Below are 21,853 nucleotides of genomic sequence, written 5' to 3'. Positions count from 1 at the left end.
TATCTCAATTATCCAGAAATCTGAAAACTTGCCCCCTGCACCAATTCCTCAGCCACACATTCATCTGTCAAATCATCTATTCTTATCCTAACCAGTGTGTAGCACGGGTAGCAGGCCAGAGATTACCACCCCTGAGGTCCTACTTTTCAGCTTTCTACCTAACTCCCTAAAGTCTCTCTTCATGACCTCATCCCTTTTCCTACTTATGTCATTGGTGCCAATAAGTACGATGAGTTCCGGCTGTTCACCATGCCCTTTTAGAATGCTGTGGATACAATCTGAGACTTCATGGGTGCAGAGGAAGCTATCCCCTGATTATATTGTCCTTGACTGCAAACAGACTCTATTTAACTCCACCCCACTAGTTATACTGGTCATAACTCCTTACTTTACATTTCATACACATAGACAGTTTTTGCTCAAGCATACAAACTCACAGATATTTTAATCTATGTGTCTCATTTTTTAAACATGTCCAATGCCTTTTACAAGCAGACTGAAAGTGCTTTTTCAGGAAATCAATCATAGATAATGTTAAATGCTGGATGCAGATACATCTCTGCTGGAGAGAAATTTAAACAGAACTAGGAATAAAGCAAAGCTTCTCAGAAATGTTTTGCAACTGTTTCAGCTCAGCTGTAATAAAACAGTTCGAACACACCAAACACATTTCTGATAGTTTTTTTTTCCTTACTTGTTTCTTCACTGAAGCAGGTTTTGTGAAACTTTCCTATGTAGAACTCCAGACCAATAATGGCAAACATCACGATTGCAAAGAACAGAAGAAGTCCAATCTGAAGAAGGGGGACCATCGCCTTCATTATCGATTTTAACACAACTTGCAGACCTGATTGAAGCAAAAAACAGGTTGAAGAGTTTCAGTTAAGCAAGGGTAATAAGGACACGGGAAAACATAGAAACATAGATAAAACCTACAGCACAATACAGGCCCTTCGGCCCACAAAGTTGTGTCGAACATGTCCCTACCTTAGAAATTACTAGGCTTACCTATAGTCCTCTATTTTTCTAAGCTCTATGCACCTATCTAAAAGCCTCTTAAAAGATCTTATTGTATCTGCCTCCACCACCGTTGCCGGCAGCCTATTCCACGCACTCACCACTCTCTGAGTAAAAAACTTACCCCTGACATCTCCTCTGTACCTACTCCCCAGCACCTTAAACCTGTGTCCTCTTGTGGCAACCATTTCAGCCCTAGGAAAAAGCCTCAGACTATCCACATGATCAATGCCTCTCATCATCTTATACAGCTCTGTCAGGTCACCTCTCATCCTCCATCGCTCCAAGGAGAAAAAGCCGAGTTCACTCAACCTATTCTCATAAGGCATGCTCCCCAATCCAGGCAGCAGCCTTGTAAATCTCCTCTGCACCCTTTCTATGGTTTCCACATCCTTCCTGTAGTGAGGTGACCAGAACTGAGCACAGTACTCCAAGTGGTGTCTGACCAGGGTCCTATATAGCTGTAACATTACCTCTCGGCTCCTAAATTCAATTCCACGATTGATGAAGGCCAATACACCATACGACTTCTTAACCACAGAGTCAACCTGCACAGCTGCTTTGAGTGTCCTTTGGACTCAGACCCCAAGATCCCTCTGATCCTCCACACTGCCAACAGTCTTACCATTACTATTATATTCTGTCATCATATTTGACCTACCAAAATGAACCACCTCACACTTAGCTGGGTTGAACTCCATCTGCCACTTCTCAGCCCAGTTTTGCATCCTATCAATGTCTCGCTGTAACCTCTGACAGCTCTCCACACTATCCACAACACCTCCAGCCTTTGTGTCATCAGCAAACTTACTAACCCATCCCCCCACTTCCACATCCTGGTCATCTATAAAAATCATGAAGACTATGAATCTAATGTGGACAAGGCTGAGATATAGATCAGATATGACTTGACTGAACAGCATAACAGGTTCAAAGGCAGATTAGACAACCTATGTTCCCATTATACTAAATTAAATGTTGTTTATTATTTCATCAGTTCAAATTGCATTCAACCTATTTATATTTATTTCATTCAAAGCTACATGTAAAGATTGTACTTACCAGATAGAATTGTATGGAAATGATGGCGTTTATGAAATGTTGCACTGTTCAGGAAATTAATTTATAAATTTTTTTTGCCTGGAGCAAAGATACATGAAATGCAAAAAACAGAGTCGATTTGAAAAATCTTAATTGCCATCTTTCCAGCAAAAAAAGGTAAAAATCCCATCTGCAATAGAGCATAAATTGTGCTGAAGTTTTGTACAATGTACTTCAGGTAACCACGAGTACCAATTTTGTTGATTAAAGCAAAAAATTCAATTTTTAAAAAATGAGTAAAAAAACATGGAGTAAAAAAACATGAAATAAAAAATGTCAAAATTTTGCTTTAATTTGTCTAAATGGCTTTCTTAGTTTTTACACTCTATTGATTTTATTATTTTCAGCTTCTTCTCTTAAATATAGCCTTCCCCTCAACCTTATGCTGTTAAAATTTTATGTTCTTCATTGAGGAACAAATTACGTGCTCACAGGGAATTCATTCTTGCCTGAACATTCTCCTTGAAATGCAAAAATCCAACTTAGCATCACCTTAATAGGTAAAAGGGTCCGCTTATTGGCAATAAAGAGTTCATGCACCAACTGAAGATGGCATTAACCTACCAAACACTAGATTCATTGCACATTTGAGTTCAGAAATAAGGAATTGCTGCACCTGTAAAAAACAGATGAAGCAATCATTTGACCTTATTGCACTTCTTTGTGTATCACCAAATGCTTCAAATTAATTAAATTACTGCATTCATAAAACCTGAGCTCTTGCTTTAATTTCTAGTTTCTTATGTTTCAAAAATAGTCCCAAGCTCTTAATATAATTTGAACATTCTCCAATGCAGCTATCATGTTAGGGGGAAGAGCTAAGATGTCACCAGAGGCCCGCTTCTTCAAGTTCATCTGCAAAGCAGCTTCACTTCTTCCCTTTAATGTCTCTTTTTTTTTTCCTTTTCAAGGTGGATGGGGTTCTGTTGGAGTCTGTGATCTACATCTGCACTCAAACTGTGGTCCTTCACGGTGATGGTTTACACTCCTGGAACTCACCGACTAGCCGTTTTCCATATACCCAGGATGAAGCCTGGGGAAACACAGGCCTTCAGGGTGTGGCTCTGCGGGTGAACCAACTCCATGCCGTTGTCGCTGACTGAGGCATCGCAGGAGAAGGAATGCAACATTGCGACAGTGGATGCGGCTGTCAGAGATCCCTGTACTCAGGCGATCGCGCTCTCTGTCTCTCTCTTTCTCTTGAGGGTGGGGGAGAGTTTGCCGCCCATTCCTGAGTCAGAGAACGCTTCTTTGGAGCGTAGAAGGTTGAGGGGGGACTTGATAGAGGTATTTAAAATTATGAGGGGGATAGATTGAGTTGACGTGGATAGGCTTTTTCCATTGAGAGTAGGGGAGATTCAAACAAGAGGACATGAGTTGAGAGTTAGGGGGCAGAAGTTTAGGGGTAACACGAGAGGGAACTTCTTTACTCAGAGAGTGGTAGCTGTGTGGAACGAGCTTCCAGTAGAACTGGTAGAGGCAGGTTCGGTATTGTCATTTAAAGTAAAATTGGATAGGTATATGGACAGGAAAGGAATGGAGGGTTATGGGCTGAGTGCAGGTCGGTGGGACTAGGTGAGAGTAAGCATTTGGCACGGACTAGAAGGGCCGAGATGGCCTGTTTCCGTGCTGTAATTGTTATATGGTTATAATAAAAGGAATGCGGAAGACTGTAACATCATAATCAGCAAACAGACTTGCTTTGTAGGTCTCCCCTTTCACTGTAAAGGAGTGACACCTCTCTGTCCCTTGTTAGGGAGCGAGAGAGCCTGTGGCATTTCAAATTGTTGGGTGAACAATCACATTTTGTTGGGTTGATGATTTCCTGCTGCTTGAGAGTGAGAGGCGGGTGGGGTGGTTTGGGGTTCTAACGCTTTACTGGCATTCATTCTTTGGGGTTCTCTTCTGTTTTAGTGGATGTCTGCGAAGAGCAAGAATTTCAGGTTGTATACTGTATACATTCTCTGATATTAAGCAAGGCTTTGGGCCTACTCCAGGCTGCTCCAGGGTTCAGATCTAAGGACTCAATTTTGGTTTGGAATGCTGTTGTTCGCTTCAATTGTTTACATTATTTTAATTCTTCTTTTCTCTTTCTCGATGCGAGTGTTGGTCCTTTATTTTTATATATTTTTCTTTAATTGGGTTCTTTTGAGTTTCTTGTTTTATGGCTACTTGTGAGCAAGCGCATCTCAGGGCTGTGTAATTTATACATAAATGTACTTGAATCTTGAATATTAAATGGAGCCCTTGAACTACTGAACCAGGATGGGACTGATCCAAGTATTTGAAATGAGCCTATTCATTCAGACTAGACTGGCTTTGATCACATTTGACTGCAGAGTGTCTAATTAATCAAAGCATTATGACTGATTATTTAGGATTAATGATGTGTCTTTGAACTGGGGAGACTGGAATCAAGCATGGAAGGTGCTGACAACTCCTGCAGTGAAACATATTGCCTGGATGAGTTCAGCCTGCTTGTTATAAAATGAAGATTAAATGTCACTAACTGATTGAGAGATCTCTGTTTCTATAAAGCCTGATCAATTGAATCATGTTGGAAATGATCCCTTGTGGTGCTGACAGCTGTAAGTGCTGTCTGATCTTTTTTTGACAGAATGAATGGTCACAGGTCTTAGCACCAGCTGCAAATTCATTCCAACACCTTTCCAGTCCCGGTCATCAGCAATTACCACACGCCTTCCCATTCTTTGCACAGAGTCTAAGTCATTACCTTACCAATATATATTGCATTGCCAATTAGGATTGTATACAAGTTATTTAATAAAAGCAACTAGCATCTAGAGGCTGGGTCTAACTCAACAGAAACCAGGTGAGATTGAGTTATAGAGCCATAAAGCACAGAAACAGGCCTTTCAGCCCACGTACCCATGCCAACCACCAGGTACCCATCTGCACTAATCCCATTTACCAGCAGCTGGCCTGCAGCCTGCAATAAGTCCACCAATATACCCACCCTGCATGACTCCATCTGCCCATCAGCCCTCCCCCCCCAATCTGGTTCCACCTATCAGATCCAACTTCAACTCCCTCTGCTCCAAGGAAACTGGGAATTAGTATCAATCCCCATGGAGCACCATTCTATCATCCAGGTGTCTATCTAAGAGCTTCTTAAATATCCTGAATGTATCTGCCTCTACAATCACCCCCGGCAGGACTTCCTACGCAGTCACCTCCTCTGACACCTGCCATATTTAAGTTTGCTGACAACACCACTGTCTTGGCTGAACATAGGTGGTGACGAATCAACATATAGGAGACATATAAGTCTGGCTGAGTGTTATCACAACAACCTCTCACTCAATGTCAGCAGGATCAAGGAGGAAGCAACCGGGGTTCCATGAGCTGGTCCTCATGGGATATATTGAGTTGGAGAGGGTCAGCAACTTTAAATTCCTCAGTGTTATCATTTCAGAAGACCTGTCATAGCCCAGCACATAAATGCCATTACAACGAAAGCCCAGCAGCGCCTCTACTTCCTTAGAAGATTCAGCATGACATCAAAAACTTTGACAAACTTCTATAGATGTGTTGCAGAGGGTGTATTGACTGATTGCATCACAGCCTGGTATGGTAACACCAATACGCATAAATGGAAAATCCCACAAAAAGTAGTGGATACAGCCCAGTCCATCATGGGTAAAGCCCTCCCAACCATTGAGCACATCTACACAGAGCACTGTTGCATGAAAGTGTCACCCATCATCAAGAACCTCCACCATCCAGGCCATGCTCTGTTCTCACTGCTGCCATCAGGAAGGACACCACCAGGTTCAGGAACAGTTATTAGACCTCAACCATCAGGCTCCTGAAACAATGGGGATAACTTGACTTAACTTCACTTGCCCCTTCACTGAACTGTTCACAACATATGGACTCACTTTCAAGGACTCTTCACCTCATGTTCTTGACATTTATTGCTTATTTATTTATTGTTATTATTGATTTTTACTTTTGGACATTGGTTGCCTGTCCATCCTGTTGGGTGTGCGGTCCTTCATTGATTCTATTCTAGCTCCTGAACTTACTGAATAAGCAATAAGAAAATAAATCTCAGGGTTTTATATGGTGACAATAATGTACTTTGATCATAAATCTACTTTGAACTTTGAGCTCTCCTTTAAGTTCCTCCAATCACCTTAAAATTCTGAAGTCTAGAACTCTACAGGACAGAAGGAGAACCTCGGACAATTTAGTCAATGCTGAACTGTTATTTGGCCTAGTCCCATTGACCTGCACCTGGACCATAGCTCTCCATACTGCTCCCACCCACATACCCATGCAAATTTCTCTTAAGTGATAATGTCATGATGTCATGATAATCGTTAGGGATTTTAACATGAAAGTGGATTGGGAAAACCAGGCCAGTATCGGACCGCAAGAGAGTGAACTTGTAGAATGTCTAAGGGATGGCTTTTTAGAACAGCTTGTTGTTGATCCCACTAGGGGATCAACTGTGCTGGATTGGCTGCTGTGCAATGATCCGGAGGTGACAAGAGAGCTTAAGGTTAATGAACCCTTAGGGATCAGTGATCACAATATGATCGAGCTCACTTCGAAATTTGAGAAGAAGAAACTAAATTCCAATGTGTTGGTACTTCAGTGGAATAAAGGAAATTACAATGGCATGAGAGGGGAACTGGCTATGGTTAACTGGAAAGGGACACTATCAGGAAGCTCAGCAGAGCAGCAATGGCTGGAGTTTCTGCGAAAAATGAGGGAAGTGCAAGACAGATATATTCCAAATAAGAAGAAATTTTCAAATGGAAGAAGGACACTACCATGGCTGACAAGTTAAGTCAGAGCTAAAGTAAAAGCAAAAGAGAGGGCATGCAAGGAAGCCAAAATTAGTGGGAAAATAGAGAATTGGGAAGCTTTCAAAAACTTGCAGAAGGAAACTAAGAAGGTCATTAGGAATGAAAAGATGAATTATAAAAGGAAGCTTGTGACTAATATCAAAGAAGATACTAAAATCTTTTCTGATTATATAAAAGGTAAAAAGGGGTGAGGGCAGATATATGACCAATAGAAAATGATGCTGGAGATATTGTAATAAGAGACAGAGATGGCAGAAGAACTGAATGGGTATTTTGCATCAGTCTTCACAGTGGAAGACATCTGCAGTATACTGGACATTCAAAAGTGTCAAGGAAGTGAAGTATGTGCAGTGAAAATTACGACTGAGAAGGTGCTCAGGAAGCTTAATGGTCTGAGGGTGGATAAATCTCCTGGACCTAATGGAATGTACCCTCGGGTTCAGAAGGAAGTAGTTGGAGCAATTGCGAAAGCATTAGCAATGATCTTTCAAGAATCGGTAGATTCTTGCATTGTACCGGATGACTGGAAAATTGCAAATGTTACTCCGCTATTTAAGAAGAGTGGGAGGCAGCAGAAAGGAAACTATAGACCTGTTAGCCTGACATCAGTGGTTGGGAAGTTGTTGGAATCGATTGTTAGGGATGAGATTACGGAATATGTGGAGGCACATGACAAGATAGGCCAAAGCCAGCATGGTTTCCTGAAAGGAAAATCCTGCCTGACTAACCTACTGCAATTCTTTCAGGAAATTACAAGCAGGGTAGACAAAGGAGATACAGTAGATGTGGTGTACTTGAATTTTCAGAAGGTCTTTGACAAGGTACCGTAGATGAGGTTGTTTAGCAAAATAAGAGCCCAAGGAACTACAGGGGAGTTACTAGCATGGGTGGAGCACTGGCTGGTCAGCAGAAAACAGAGAGCGGGAATAAAGGAATCTTATTCTGACTAGCTGCTGGTTACCAGTGGAGTTCCACAGGGGTCAGTGTTGGGGCCACTGCTTTTTACGATGTATGTCAATGATTTGGACTATGGGGTTAATGGATTTGTAGCCAAATTTGCCATGATATAAAGATAGGTGGAGGAGTGGGTAGTGTTGAGGAAACAGAGACTTAGATAGTTTATGGGAATGGGCAAAGAAGTGACAAATGAAATACAATGTTGGAAAGTGTATGATCATGCACTTTGATGGAAGAAATAAACAGGCAGACTATTATTTAGATGGGGAAAGAATATAAAATGCAGAGGTGTCCTTGTGCAGGATACCCTAAAGGTTAACCTCCAGGTTGAATCGGTGGTGAAGAAAGTGAATGCAATGTTGGCATTCATTTCTAGAGGTATAGAATACAAGAGCAGGGATGTGATGTTGAGGCTCTCTAAGGCACTCGTGAGACCACACTTGGAGTACTGTGTGCAGTTTTGGGATCCTTATTTTAGAAAGGATATACTGAGGGTTCAGAGAAGATTCATGAGAATGATTCCAGGAATGAAGAACATCTGACAGCTCTTGGGCTGTATTCCCTGGAGTTCAGGAGAATGAGGGGGGGTCTCATGGAAACATTTCGAATATTTCTATGAGACCCCCTGAACACCGACCCCTGTGGAACTCCACTGGTAACCGGCAGCCAACCAGAATAGGATCCCTTTATTCCCACTCTCTGTTTTCTGCCAACCAGCCAATGGTCCACCCACGCTAATAACTCCCCTGTAATTCCATGGGCTCTTATTTTGCTAAGCAACCTCAAATTGCAGTAGGTTAGTCAGGCATGCTGCCTTTGGCCTATCTTGTCATGTTTAAACTAGAATTGTTGGGTGCTGGGAACCAAACTGAAGAGACTGGGAAGAGGAGGTTGGCTCACAAATAGAGAAAGCTTGTTGACTGTGCGAGAGGGAGGATAGGCAGGTGATAGAGAAGGGACATGCTCAGACCGAAGGTTTGAGATGCATCTATTTTAACTCAAGGAGTGTTGTGAACAAAGCAGATGAGCTTAGAGCATGGATCAGTACTTGGAGCTATGTGGTGGCCATTACAGAGACTTGAATGGCTCAGGGACAGGAATGGTTACTTCAAGTGCCGGGTTTTAGATGTTTCAGAAAGGACAAGGAGGGAGGCAAAAGAGGTGGGGGTGTAGCACTGTTGATCAGAGATAGTGTCACGGCTGCAGAAAAGGTGGACGCAATGGAGGGATTGTCTACGGAGTCTCTGTGGGTGGAGGTTAGGAACAGGAAGGGGTCAATAAGTTTAGTGGGTGTTTTTTATAGGCTGCCCAATAGTAACAGGGATATCGAGGAGCAGATAGGGAAACAGATCCTGAAAGGTGTAATAATAACAGAGCTGTCGTGATGGGAGATATTAATTTCCGAAATATCGATTGGCATCTCCCTAGAGCAAGGGGTTTAGATGGGGTAGAGTTTGTTAGGTGCGTTCAGGAAGGTTTCCTGACACAATATGTAGATAAGCCTACAAGAGGAGAGGCTGTACTTGATTTGGTATTGGGAAATGAACCTGGACCCCTCAGTGGGAGAGCATTTTGGAAATAGTGATCATAATTCTGTCTCCTTTACAATAGCATTGGAGAGAGATAAGATCAGACAAGTTAGAAAAGTGTTTGGTTGGAGTTAGGGGAATTATGAGGCTATCAGGAAGGAAATTGGAAGCTTCAATTGGAAACAGATGTTCTTAGGGAAAAGTACGGAAGAAATGTGGCAAATGTTCAGGGGATATTTGTGTGGAGTTCTGCATAGGTACGTTTCAATGAGACAGGGAAGTTATGGTAGGGTACAGGAACCGTGGTGTACAAAGGCTGTAATAAATCTAGTCAAGAAGAAAAGAAAAGCTTACAAAAGGTTCAGAGAGCTAAGTAATGTTAGAGATCTAGAAGATTATAAGGCTAATAGGAAGGAGCTTAAGAAGGAAGTTAGGAGAGCCAGAAGGGGCCATGAGAAGGCCTTGGCAGGCAGGACTAAGGAAAAGCCGAAGGCATTCTACAAGTATGTGAAGAGCAAGAGGATAAGACGTGAACAAATAGGACCTATCATGTGTGACAGTGGGAAAGTATGTATGGAACCGGAGGAAATAGCAGAGGTACTTAATGAAAACTTTACTTCAATATTCACTATGGGAAAGGATCTTGGTGATTGTAATGATGACTTGCAGCAGACTGAAAAGCTTGAGCATGTAGATATTAAGAAAGAGGATGTGCTGGAGATTTTGGAAAGCATGAAGTTGGATAAATCGCCGGGACCAGATGAGGTGTACCCCAGGCTACTGTGGGAGGCAAGGGAGGAGATTACTGAGCCTCTGGTGATGATCTTTGCATCATCAATGCAGATGGGAGAGGTTCCGGAGAATTGGAGGGTTGCGGATGTTGTTCCCTTATTCAAGAAAGGGAGTAGAGACAGCCAGGGAGGTACAGACCAGTGAGTCTTACCTCAGTGGTTGGTAAGTTGATGGAGAAGATCCTGAGAAGCAGGATTTATGAACATTTGGAGAGGTATAATATTATTAGGAATAGTCAGCATGGCTTTGTCAACGACCTGAGCCTGATTGAATTTTTTGAGGATGTGACTAAACACATTGATGAAGGAAGAGCAGTGTATGGATTTCAGCAAGGTATTTGAAAGGTACCCCATGCAAGGCTTATTGAGAAAGAAAGGAGACATGGGATCCCAGGGGACATTGCTTTGCGAAATGGAGAACTAGCTTGCCCACAGAAGGCAAAGAGTGGTTGTAGACGGGTCATATTCTGCATGGAGGTCGGTCCCTGAGTGCCTCAGGGATCTGTTCTGGGACCCTTACTCTTCGTGATTTTTATAAACAACCTGGATGAAGAAGTGGGAGGATGGGTTAGTAAGTTTGCTGATGACACAAAGGTTGGAGATGTTGTGGACAGTGTGAAGGTCTGTCAGAGGTTACAGCGAGATATTGATAGGATGCAAAACTGGGCTGAAAAGTGGCAGATGGAGTTCAACCCAGATAAGTATGAAATGGTTCATTTTGCTAGGTCAAATATGATGGCAGAATATAGTATTAATGGTAAGACTCTTGGCAGTGTGGAGGATCAGAGGGATCTTGGGGTCCGAGTCATTAGGACACTCAAAGCAGCTGCACAGGTTGACTCTGTGGTTAAGAAGGCGTATGGTGTATTGGCCTTCATCAATCATGGAATTGAATTTAGGAGCTGAGAAGTAATGTTGCAGCTATATAGAACCCTGGTCAGACACCACTTGGAGTACTGTGCTCAGTTCTGGTCGCCTCACTACAGAAAGGATCTGGAAGCCATAGAAAGGGTGCAGAGGAGATTTACAAAGATGTTGCCTGGATTGGGGAGAATGCCTTTTGAGAATAGGTTGAGTGAACTGGGCCTTTTCTCCTTGGAGCGGTGAAGGATAAGAGGTGACCTGATAGAGGTGTATAAGATGATGAGAGGCATTGATCATGTGGATAGTCAGAGGCTTTTTCCCAGGGCTGAAATGGTTGCCACAAGAGGTCGCAGGTTTAAGGTGCTGGGGAGAAGGTACAGAGGAGATGTCAGGGGTAAGTTTTTTACTCAGAGAGTGGTGAGTGCATGGAATGGTCTTCTGGCAATGGTGGTGGAGGCAGATACGATAGGGTCTTTTAAGAGACTTTTGGATAGGTACATGGAGCTTAGAAAAACAGAGGGCTCTTGGTAAGCTTAGTCATTTTTAAGGTAGGGACATTTTGGCACAACTTTGTGGGCCAAAGGGCCTATATTGTGCTGTAGGTTTTCTATGTTTCTATGTTAAAAGGCCTGAACAGATTAGATATGGTAAAGTTATTTCCCGTGGTAGGGGAATATAGAACAAGAGGGCACGACTTTAGGATTGAAGGACGTCCATTTAGAACACAGATGCAGAGAAATTACTTTAGTCAGAGGGTGGTAAATCTGTGGAATTTGTTGCCACAAGCAGCTGTGTAGGCCAAGTCATTGGGTGCATTTAAGGCAGAGAAAGATAGGTTCTTGATTAGTCAGGGTATCAAAGGGCATGGGGTGCAAGCAGGGGAGTGGGGATGACTGGAAGAATTGGATCAGCCCATGACTGAATGGCGGAGCAGATTCGATGGGCCGAATGGCATACTTCTGCTCCTATATCTTATGGTTTTATGGTCTTAGATGTTGAAATTGAACCTGCATCCACCTCTTCTGCTAATAGCTCATTCCACACTCTCACCAACCTCTGAGTGAGGAATATTCCCCTTAAACATTTCTCCTTTCACAATTAACACATGACCTCCAGATCTAGTTTTATCCAACCTCAGTGGAAAAAGCCTCCTCGCATTTACCCTATCTACACTCGAAAACTTCTACAGATGTACCGTGGAGAGCATTCTGACAGGCTGCATCACCATCTGGTGCGGGAGGTGGTGGCCACTGCACAGGGTCAAAGTAAGTTGCAGAAAATTGTGAAACTAGTCGGCTCCACCATGGATACTAGGCTCTGTATCCAAGACATCTTCAAGTAGCACTGCCTCAGGAAGGCGACGTCCGTTATTAAGAACCCCCACCACTTAGGACATGCTGCTTCTCACTGTTACCATCAGGTAGGGGATACAGAAGCCTGAAGGCACACACTCAGCGATTCAGGAGCAGCTTTCTCCCCTCTGCCATCCGATATCTAAATGGGCATTGAACCCAAGAACACTACCTCAATACTTTATCTCAGTTTCTGTTTTTGCACCATTTAGTTTAACTTAACTATGCAAGATACATATACATAATTATTGTAATTCAGTTGTTTTATATTTATCATGTATTGTATTGTCCTGCTGCTGCAAAGTTCACAAATTTCACAACATATGATTATGATATTAAACCTGATTCTGATTCTACAGCTATGGATAAGTCTATGAAATCTCCCCTCGTTCTCCTACACACCTCGGAAAAAAGTGCTAACCTATTCAACCATTCCCTGTAACTCATGTCCTTATGTCCCATCAGCAATTTTCTTGGCACTCTTTTCTGTAGGTTGGTGACCAGAAAAGGACACAATACTCCAAATTAGGCCTCACCAACATCTTATACAACTTCAACATAACATCTCTACTTCTGTATCCAATACTTTGATTTAGGAAGGACAATGTATAAAAAGCTTTCTTTATCTACCAATGACACCGCTTTCAAAGAACTTTTATATGCATCTGTATTCCCATATCCCTCTGTACTACCATATTCAATACCGTATGGATTATGATCAGAGATTAAGGGAGCTAGGGCTTTACTCTTTGGAGAGAAGGAGGATGAGAGGAGACATGATAGAGATTGTTAATTATTGTTAATTAATTAATTAACAATTGTTAATACAATTGGCCTGGGACTAACAACGGTGGTCCCAGGTTAATACAATTGGCCTGGGACTAACAACGGTGGTCCCAGGTTAATACAATTGGCCTGGGACCAACAACGGTGGTCCCAGGTTAATACAATTGGCCTGGGACTAACAACGGTTGTCCCAGGTTAATACAATTGGCCTGGGACTAACAACGGTGGTCGACCAGATGCTCCACACAGATCTGTCCTCATCTCCTCTCCTCGCCGAAGACCCTGGGCCTCGGAACCCCCGCCCGGTGTCCGTTCCATCGCCCAGCTTATAACATCACGCCTCCTCTCTATCCCCATCGCGCCTTCTCCCCAAAGCCCGCGAAACAATAGCTTACGGACCCACAAGAAAGAATAACATCTATCCCAATTGGTTAACAAATGAATACAATTCTCGTTATCAGTAATTATAACCCAAACAAGCTGCGAGAGAAAAGCACTTTCTCAGCAGTTACCATAACAAAGAAGTACTTTTATTTTTAATATAACAAAGAAGCCATTTTATTAGCCTTAGCAGTAACATAAAAGAAGAAACCCCTTACATACATAATTCACAAATACCACACTGAGTTGCTGCTTTCACTTTAAGAGATGGTGTCTGATGTAATATCATCTATATAAGGCAACTGCTCTTAGTTTGTTTGTAATGGAATAAATGGGCTGCTGCTTTTGCTAAGCACGTTGAATGACTCTCGCACGTTTATTCACAAAATCCCACACATGAATACCGACTGCCCCATCCTCCGTCCGATCACTGTCTATCCCTCCCTAACAGCTGGAGCAAATCTACCTGCAAGGATCTTGATCCCGTTCAAGTTCAAGTGTAACCCATCTTTTTTGTACAGGTCACACCTTCCCCAGAAGAGATTCCGATGATCCAGAAATCTGAAGTCCTGCCCTGTGCATCGATTCCTCAGCCACACATTCTTCTGCCAACTCATGCTATTCTTGCCCTCACTGATGCATGGCACAAGCAGTAATCCAGAGATTACTACCCTTGAGGTCCTGCTTTCCAGCTTCCTACATAAATCCCTACACTCTTTCCTCAGGACCTCATCCCTTTTGGTACCTATGCCATTGGTACCAATATGCATCATGACTCCTGGCTGCTCACCCTCCCTTTCAGCCTGTTGTAAGTTGAAGATGTTCCTGACATGCCATCTGGGTGTCTCTCTCACATCCACAGAACCTCCTGTCTGCTCCTTTAACTATTGAATCCCCTGTCACCACTGTATTACTCTTCTCCCCGCCCCTTCCTATATGACCCACAGAGCCAGACTCAGTGCCAGAAATCTGTCTGCCAGCTTTCCCCTGGTAGGTCAACCCCCTAACACCGTCCAAGTGTCTTTCTTTTTCTTTTTAAATCTTTTTATTAATTTTAAGAAAAACATTAGTGAAATATGAATACAAAACGTTTGAGAGTACATAATTAATAGTTTAAATAAACAATCAGATATGTAATAATCAATATATAAGGCCTCCCAAACTCATAGTATTAATGAAAAAGAATCGAAAAAGAGAAAAAAAAAACCAACAAAAACTAAAAGAAAACTTTAAAAAAAAAACTAACCAACATGGGCAATTGCATAATGTTAAATACATACAGTAGTGCCGATAACTCCGAACCTCCATCCAAATAATTAAGGATAATAACAGTAAGGTTTAGGATCAGACCATTTAACTCATATGAAAATGTTGAATAAATGGTCTCCAAGTTTCCTCAAATTTAACTGAATAATCAAAAACCACACTTCTAATTTTTTCTAAACTCAAACAAGAAATAGTTTGAGAAAACCACTGAAATACAGTTGGAGGGTTCCAAGTGTCATACTTGTTATTGAGGGGAATGTGTCAACGTGGGCCTTTGACAAGGTCCCACATGTGAGATTGGTCAAGCAGGTTAAATCGCTTAATAAGGTAGTAAATTGGATTAGACATTGGCTTTGTGGGAGACGCCAAAATGTTAGTAGATGGTTGCCTCTCTGATTAGAGACCTATGATTAGTGGTGTGCCGCAGGGATCGGTGGTGAGTCCGTCGTTGTTTGTCATGAATATCGACGATCGGAATAATAATGTGGTAAAGTGGATTAGCAGATTTGCAGATGACATCAAGTTTGGGGGTGTAGTGGATAGCGAGGAGGGCTATCAAAGCTTGCAGTGCGATCTGGAAAAATGGGCTGTAAAACGACAGATGGAATTTAATGCAGACAAGTGTGAGGGGTTGCACTTTGGGTGGACAAACCAGTGTAGTACTTACACGATGAGCAGTAGGGCACTGAGGAATATAGAACATTGAACATAGAATAGTACAGCACATTACAGGTCCTTCGGCCCACAATGTTGTGCCGACCCTCAAACCCTGCCTCCCATATAACCCCTCACCTTAAATTCCTCCATTACCTGTCTAGTAGTCTCTTAAACTTCACTAGTGTATCTGCCTCCACCACTGACTCAGGCAGTGCATTCCACGCACCAACCACTCTCTGAGTAAAAAACCTTCCTCTAATATCCCCCTTGAACTTCCCTCCCCTTACCTTAAAGCCGTGTCCTCTTGTACTGAGCAGTGGTGCCCTGGGGGATAGCCTACTCTGTCTATTCCTCTTAATATCTTGTTAATAATTGTTAACAATTGTCGAGGAGGTCAGAGGGGATCGAATGGTGGCAAGAAGACTTCGTTAACTGAGCTCCAACGGTTGTGCACGAAGTGGCTGAACTTTGATAAGATTGGTGCCTTTTACTTTTCCTTTTATATTTGATCTCTATTAAGTACATAGTTCCAGTAAGATCTATAAAGTGTGATCATTTAATCACATAGGGTGTACTGTCTGTTATTTGGCATAGTGGGGACATCACACAGTGGCTACACAAACTGATTACCCAGTTTGGCAGGGCCAAGGACTGCTCCCTCTAGGTGGAAGCGAGCTGAGCGAGCCTGAGGCTTACCGGGGGGGCTACTTGTAGAACAGTTTCTATTATGAATAATACAGAAAATGATACACCTCTATATAAAAACCAGGAATACTAGTTTCAGTATGCCGCCAGATAAACAAAAAGAAACTCTAACTCTTTTATCACAGAGTCTTTTAGTCACTAGAATGTCTGTGCGGCATTTTCAGCCCAGGCGGCGTGCACAGAAACCCAAATTGGCCAAATGGGGTTATAACAGCAGTTCTGGGAACATCCTCGGCGCACACAGGCACCTGGTACGGAAACACCAATGCCCTTGAACAGAAAATCCGACAAAAAATAATGGATACAGCCCAGTCCATCACGGCTGAAGTCCTTCCCATCTTTGAGCACATCTACATGAAACACTGTTGCAGGAAAGCAGCATCCATCATCGGGGATACCCAGCATCCAGCTGCTGCCATCAGGAAGAAGGTACAGGAGCCTCAGGACTCCCACTACCATGTTCGGGAATAGTTACTACCCCTCAACCATCAGGCTCTTGAACCATAGGGGATAACTTCACACTCAACTTCACTGCTCCATCACTGGACTGATTCCACAACCAATTGACTCACTTTCAAGGACTCTTCATCTCATGTTCTCAATATTTATTGCTTATTTATGTATTACTATTATTTTTTTTTTCTTTTGTATTTGCCCACTTTGTTGTCCTTTGCACAGTAGTTGAACACCGAAGTTGGCACAGTCTTTCACTGTTTCTGTTATTATTCTATAAATTTATTGAATATGCCCACTAGAAAATGAATCTCAGAGTTGTATATGGTGACATATGTACCTTGATAATAAATTTACTTTGAACTTTGAACATTGGTAGCCCCTGACTAAGCCCGCTTTAGAAAAAAAAATATCTTTTCAGCTAAATGTGCTGAAAAGTCTTGTATATGTGGACTGGGTGATGATCAGGGGTGGTGGCCTCATTAAGATAGCAGTAATCATCGTTGAGCTAAGGGACACATGCAGGGCTGAATCCCCAGGGCTATGTGATCCTCATATAATGCCAAGCATTTGCATGATAGCAAACTCAGCCTTCACGCTGGCCAACTTTTCTGGGTCCAGCTGACACACACAGGAGCGGACCAGCGAGTTACTCATGGAAGTGCTCGACCACGTGCTTTGTGACTGTAGTGGCAAATGTGGGTTTGGTGAGGTTTGGGAATTCGCCCAGCAGGCGAGTGAATTCACATGTGGTGGTGCATGCGCTTGACAGGGTCAACGTGGGGAACTTACTGGGGATGCAGGGTAACGACCCAAAGTCCCTTGTAACCACAAGCTGGAAGTGCTTAAGCTCACAGGAAATCTGCACCGAGCAGAGGTCTAGCAACTTCAGCCAAGACAAAGTGCCACGTGTAGCATCGTCTACTGAAGCAGAGCATCACACGTCGTGTCCCTTAAGTCTGGTTCCTGCTGCCATTGGCAGCTTCCAGCGAGGGTCCGTCAACCTCTGCCTTGCAATCAGTGGGTGATGCCAGCAGCACACTGACTCGAACGTCCATGTCACACAGGAAGCACCACCCTGAAAGGGTGTCCATAACGAACAATGGCAGCTGGAACCCACTGTGTTCACAGATCTCTGCCGTCCCAGTACACTAGCACTGTCGAAGCTGCATGTCGGTCAGCACTTATTGGCGTTTGTGCCGAATCATGCACGGTAAAAACGTAGACCCAGTGTTGTTTGGTTCAGAGCCACTGACAGGGCTTATTGAGAAAGGGAAATGAGGAGGAGCAATACACCTCTGCCTGGCTGAGTGTAGACTATCGGCCATTTTAACAAGCTCCCTATAGTCCTTCATGGGTGTATTAGCTAGGGCTGTGCAAACCCGATCAGGAACTTGTTGCATGAAAAGCTTTTTAAAAGTTGAACAAGGATGGTTATTGTCCAGGAGGGACAGCATGTGGTCCAGACAGACAAACAGACAGACAGACAGACATACTTTATTGATCCCGAGGGAAATTGGGTTTCATTACAGCTGCACCAAGAATAGTGAAGAAATATAGCAAATTATAGCAAACCATAGATAATTAAATAAAAATAAGTTAATCATGCCAAGTGGAAATAAGTCCAGGACCAGCCTATTGGCTCAGGGTATTTGACACTCTGAGGGAGGAGTTGTAAAGTTTGATGGCCACGGGTAGGAATGACTTCCTATGACGCTCAGTGTTACATCTCGGTGGAATGAGTCTCTGGCTGAATGTACTCCTGTGCCATCCTGTGGGTGGGAGTCATTGTCCAAGATGGCATGCAACTTGGACAGCATCCTCTTTTCAGACACCACTGTCAGAGAGTCCAATTCCACCCCCACAACATCACTGGCCTTACGAATGAGTTTGTTGATTCTGTTGGTGTCTGCTACCCTCAGCCTGCTGCCCCAGCACACAACAGCAAACATGATAGCACTGGCCACCACAGACTCATAGAACACCCTCAGCATCGTCCGGCAGATGTTAAAGGACCTCAGTCTCCTCAGGAAATAGAGATGGCTCTGACCCTTCTTGTAGACAGCCTCAGTGTTCTTTGACCAGTCCAGTTTATTGTCCATTCGTATCCCCAGGTATTTGTAATCCTCCACTATGTCCACACCGACCCCTTGGATGGAAACAGGGGTCAGCAGTGCCTTAGCCCTCCTCAGGTCCACCACCAGCTCCTTAGTCTTTTTCACATTAAGCTGCAGATGATTCTGCTCACACCATGTAACAAAGTTTCCCACCGTAGCCCTGTACTCAGCCTCATCTCCCTTGCTGATGCATCCAACTATGGCAGAGTCATCAGAAAACTTCTGAAGATGGCAAGACTCTGTGTTGTAGTTGAAGTCCGAGGTGTAGATGGTGAAGAGAAAGGGAGACAGGACAGTCCACAGGACAGACACTTGTGGAGCCCCAGTGCTGCTGACTACTCTGTCTGATACACAGTGTTGCAAGCGCACATACTGTGGTCTGCCAGTCGGGTAATCAATAATCCATGACACCAGGGAAGCATCCACCTACATCACTGTCAGCTTCTCACCCAGCAGAGCAGGGCGGATGGTGTTGAACACACTGGAGAAGTCAAAAAACATGACCCTCACAGTGCTCAGTAATTCAGAAGCCCTATCGTCACCCAGGCCAGGCAAGGAAAGCAACTGTTTGGAGCATTCAGACTCAGACAGTCCAGAAGTTAGTAGTAGGTGAGTTTTCAGAGTGATATATTTATCACATGCAGGGGATCTTCTAGCAGACTCACCACCCTGGCTGTAGTGGAACTACCTAGCAATGCTACAACGTATTAAACTTGGTATTGTCCGCAGTGATTTGCCGTAGTGTGAATTGGGATTCCGCCCGTGCAAACTACATGGTAGTGTGCTGCTCCCAGAACTCCGGCAACTTCCAAATGACTGCATTGGTCAACGTGTCACCGAGTAACTCCGGAATCGTCTGGGAGTGTTGGTGTCACCAGTGCAGGTGCCCAATATTTAACTCTCTCTGCTAGCATCCCTGCAGCTTCTGCACGAGCCTCCCACACAGTCTGAAGGAACACCTTGTCAGGCTCTGGGAACTTCTCCACCCTAATTTGCCTGAAGACAGCAAACACCTCCTCCTCTGTAATCCGTATAAGGTCCATGAGCTCGCTGCTGCTTTGCCCCACTTCTGTAGTCTCCCAAGTAGAGATGCAATAAACCCATTTCAAATCTTCCCCATCTCTTTTGGCTCCACACATGGATTACTATTCTGATCTTCCAGAGGGCCAATTTTGCCCCTTGCAATCCTTCTGCTCGTAACTGTAGAAGCCCTTGGGGTTCTTCTTCACCTTGCCTGCTAAAGCAACCACTTGCCTTCTAATAGCCCTCCTGATTTCTTTCTTAAGTGCTTTTTTAGCATTTCTTGTAGTCGTCAAGTACCTCATTTGTCCCTACCTGCCTATACCTGCTGTGCACTTCCTTTTTTCTTAACTAGGGCCTCAATGTCTCTCGAAAACCAAGGTTCCCTAAACCTGTTATCCTAGCCTTTTATTCTGACAGGCTCATACAAACTTTGTACTCTCAAAATTTCACTTTAGAAGGCTTCCCACTTACCAAGTACACCTTTGCCAGAAAACAGCCTGTCCCTATTCCTGACTTGGTCTGAGGTCTTAACATCTGTCTCCACAACCACTCTACGATCTGTTGGGGCACTCTGGTTCCCATCCTCCAGCAACTCTGGTTTAAACCAACCCCCTCCCCAATGCAGTACTAGCAATCCTTCCCAATAGGATGTTAGTCCTCTCCAGTTTAGGTGTAAACTGTCTCCTCTGTACAGGTCAAGCTTCCCTGGAAGAGAACCCGGTAATCCAAAAATCTGGAAGAACTGAATCTGACTTGGCTGCAGGAAGGGCCGGACTGACAGCTCAATATTCTGGGGTACTGTTGTTTTAGACATGACAGAGTGGGAGGGATTAAAAGGGGAGGGGTGGCATTACTAGTCAGGGAAAATGTCACAGCAGTGCTCGTTCAGGACAGACTGGAGAGCTTGGTTAGTGAGGCTTTATGGATGAAACTGAGGAATACGAGAGGTATGACGATATTAATGGAGCTACGTTATAGCCCACCCAACAGTCCATGGGATTTAGAGGATCAAATTTGGAGAGAGATTGCAGATTGTTGTAACACCAACTCCTTAGCCATGTGTTAAACTGTATGATCTTCCTATTTCTGGCCCCACTAGCTTGTGGTTCAGGTAGCAAACCATGGAGGTCTTGTCTTTTAACAGCACCTAACTCCCTGAACTCACTTTGCAGAACCTTCCTCCCTATGTCGCCAACACAAGGAAATCTGCAGATGCTGGAAATTCAAGCAACACACACAAAAAGCAGCATCTATAGGAAGGAGTACAGTCGACGTTTTGGGCCGAGACCCTTCCTCAGGACTGACTGAAAGAAAAGATAGTAAGAGATTTGAAAGTGGGATGAAGTGGGAGGGATGAAGCTAAGAGCTGGAAAGTTGATTGGCAAAAGGGACACAGAGCTGGAGAAGGGGGAGGATCATGGGATGGGAGGCCTACCCCTCCTGTCTTTTATCATTTCGGATCTCCCCCTCCCCCTCCCACTTTCAAATCTCTTACTATCTCTTCTTTCAGTTAGTCCTGACGAAGGGCCTCGGCCTGAAATGGCAACTGTACTTCTTCCTATAGATGCTGCCTGGCCTTCTGCGTTCCACCAGCATTTTGTGTGTGTTCCTACCTATGTCGTCAGTAACTACGTGGACCACGACCTCTGGCTGCTCACCCACCCACTTAAGAATGCTGAGGTCTCGATATAAGACGTCCCGGACCATGGCACATGGGAGACAACATACAATCCTGGAATCTCATTCTCGTCCACAGAACCTCCTTTCTGTTCCCCTAACTAACGAATTTCCTATCACCACAGCTCGCCTCTTCTCCACCCCTTCCCTTCTGAGCAACAGAGCTGGACTCAATGTCAGGGGCCTGACCGCTGTCAGTTTCCTCTGCTTGGTCACTGCCCCACCCAACAGCTTCCAAAGTAGTATCTAAACAGGATGCAGCGGAGATTTGCCAGGATGCTGCCTGGATTAGAGAAGATGTCTTAGGGAGAAAGGTTAAGCAAGCTAGGGCTTTTCCCT

The 21,853-nt window shown here is 43.8% G+C and overlaps 1 protein-coding gene across 1 annotated transcript in view; it reads right to left on the bottom strand.

Annotated features, from left to right (window-relative positions):
* cacna1ba (calcium channel, voltage-dependent, N type, alpha 1B subunit, a) overlaps positions 1 to 21,853 on the bottom strand; it is an 846,233-nt gene that overhangs the window by 497,983 nt on the left and 326,397 nt on the right. The window contains exon 5 of the mRNA XM_073052070.1: positions 695 to 847. Within this exon, the coding sequence (XP_072908171.1) occupies positions 695 to 847 (153 nt within the window). The remainder of the gene's footprint in view (positions 1 to 694; positions 848 to 21,853) is intronic.

The sequence above is a fragment of the Hemitrygon akajei genome, chromosome 7 (assembly GCF_048418815.1).
Source record: "Hemitrygon akajei chromosome 7, sHemAka1.3, whole genome shotgun sequence".
NCBI classification, from domain to species: Eukaryota; Metazoa; Chordata; class Chondrichthyes; order Myliobatiformes; family Dasyatidae; genus Hemitrygon; species Hemitrygon akajei.
This window is presented reverse-complemented; position numbering and strand designations above follow the sequence as displayed.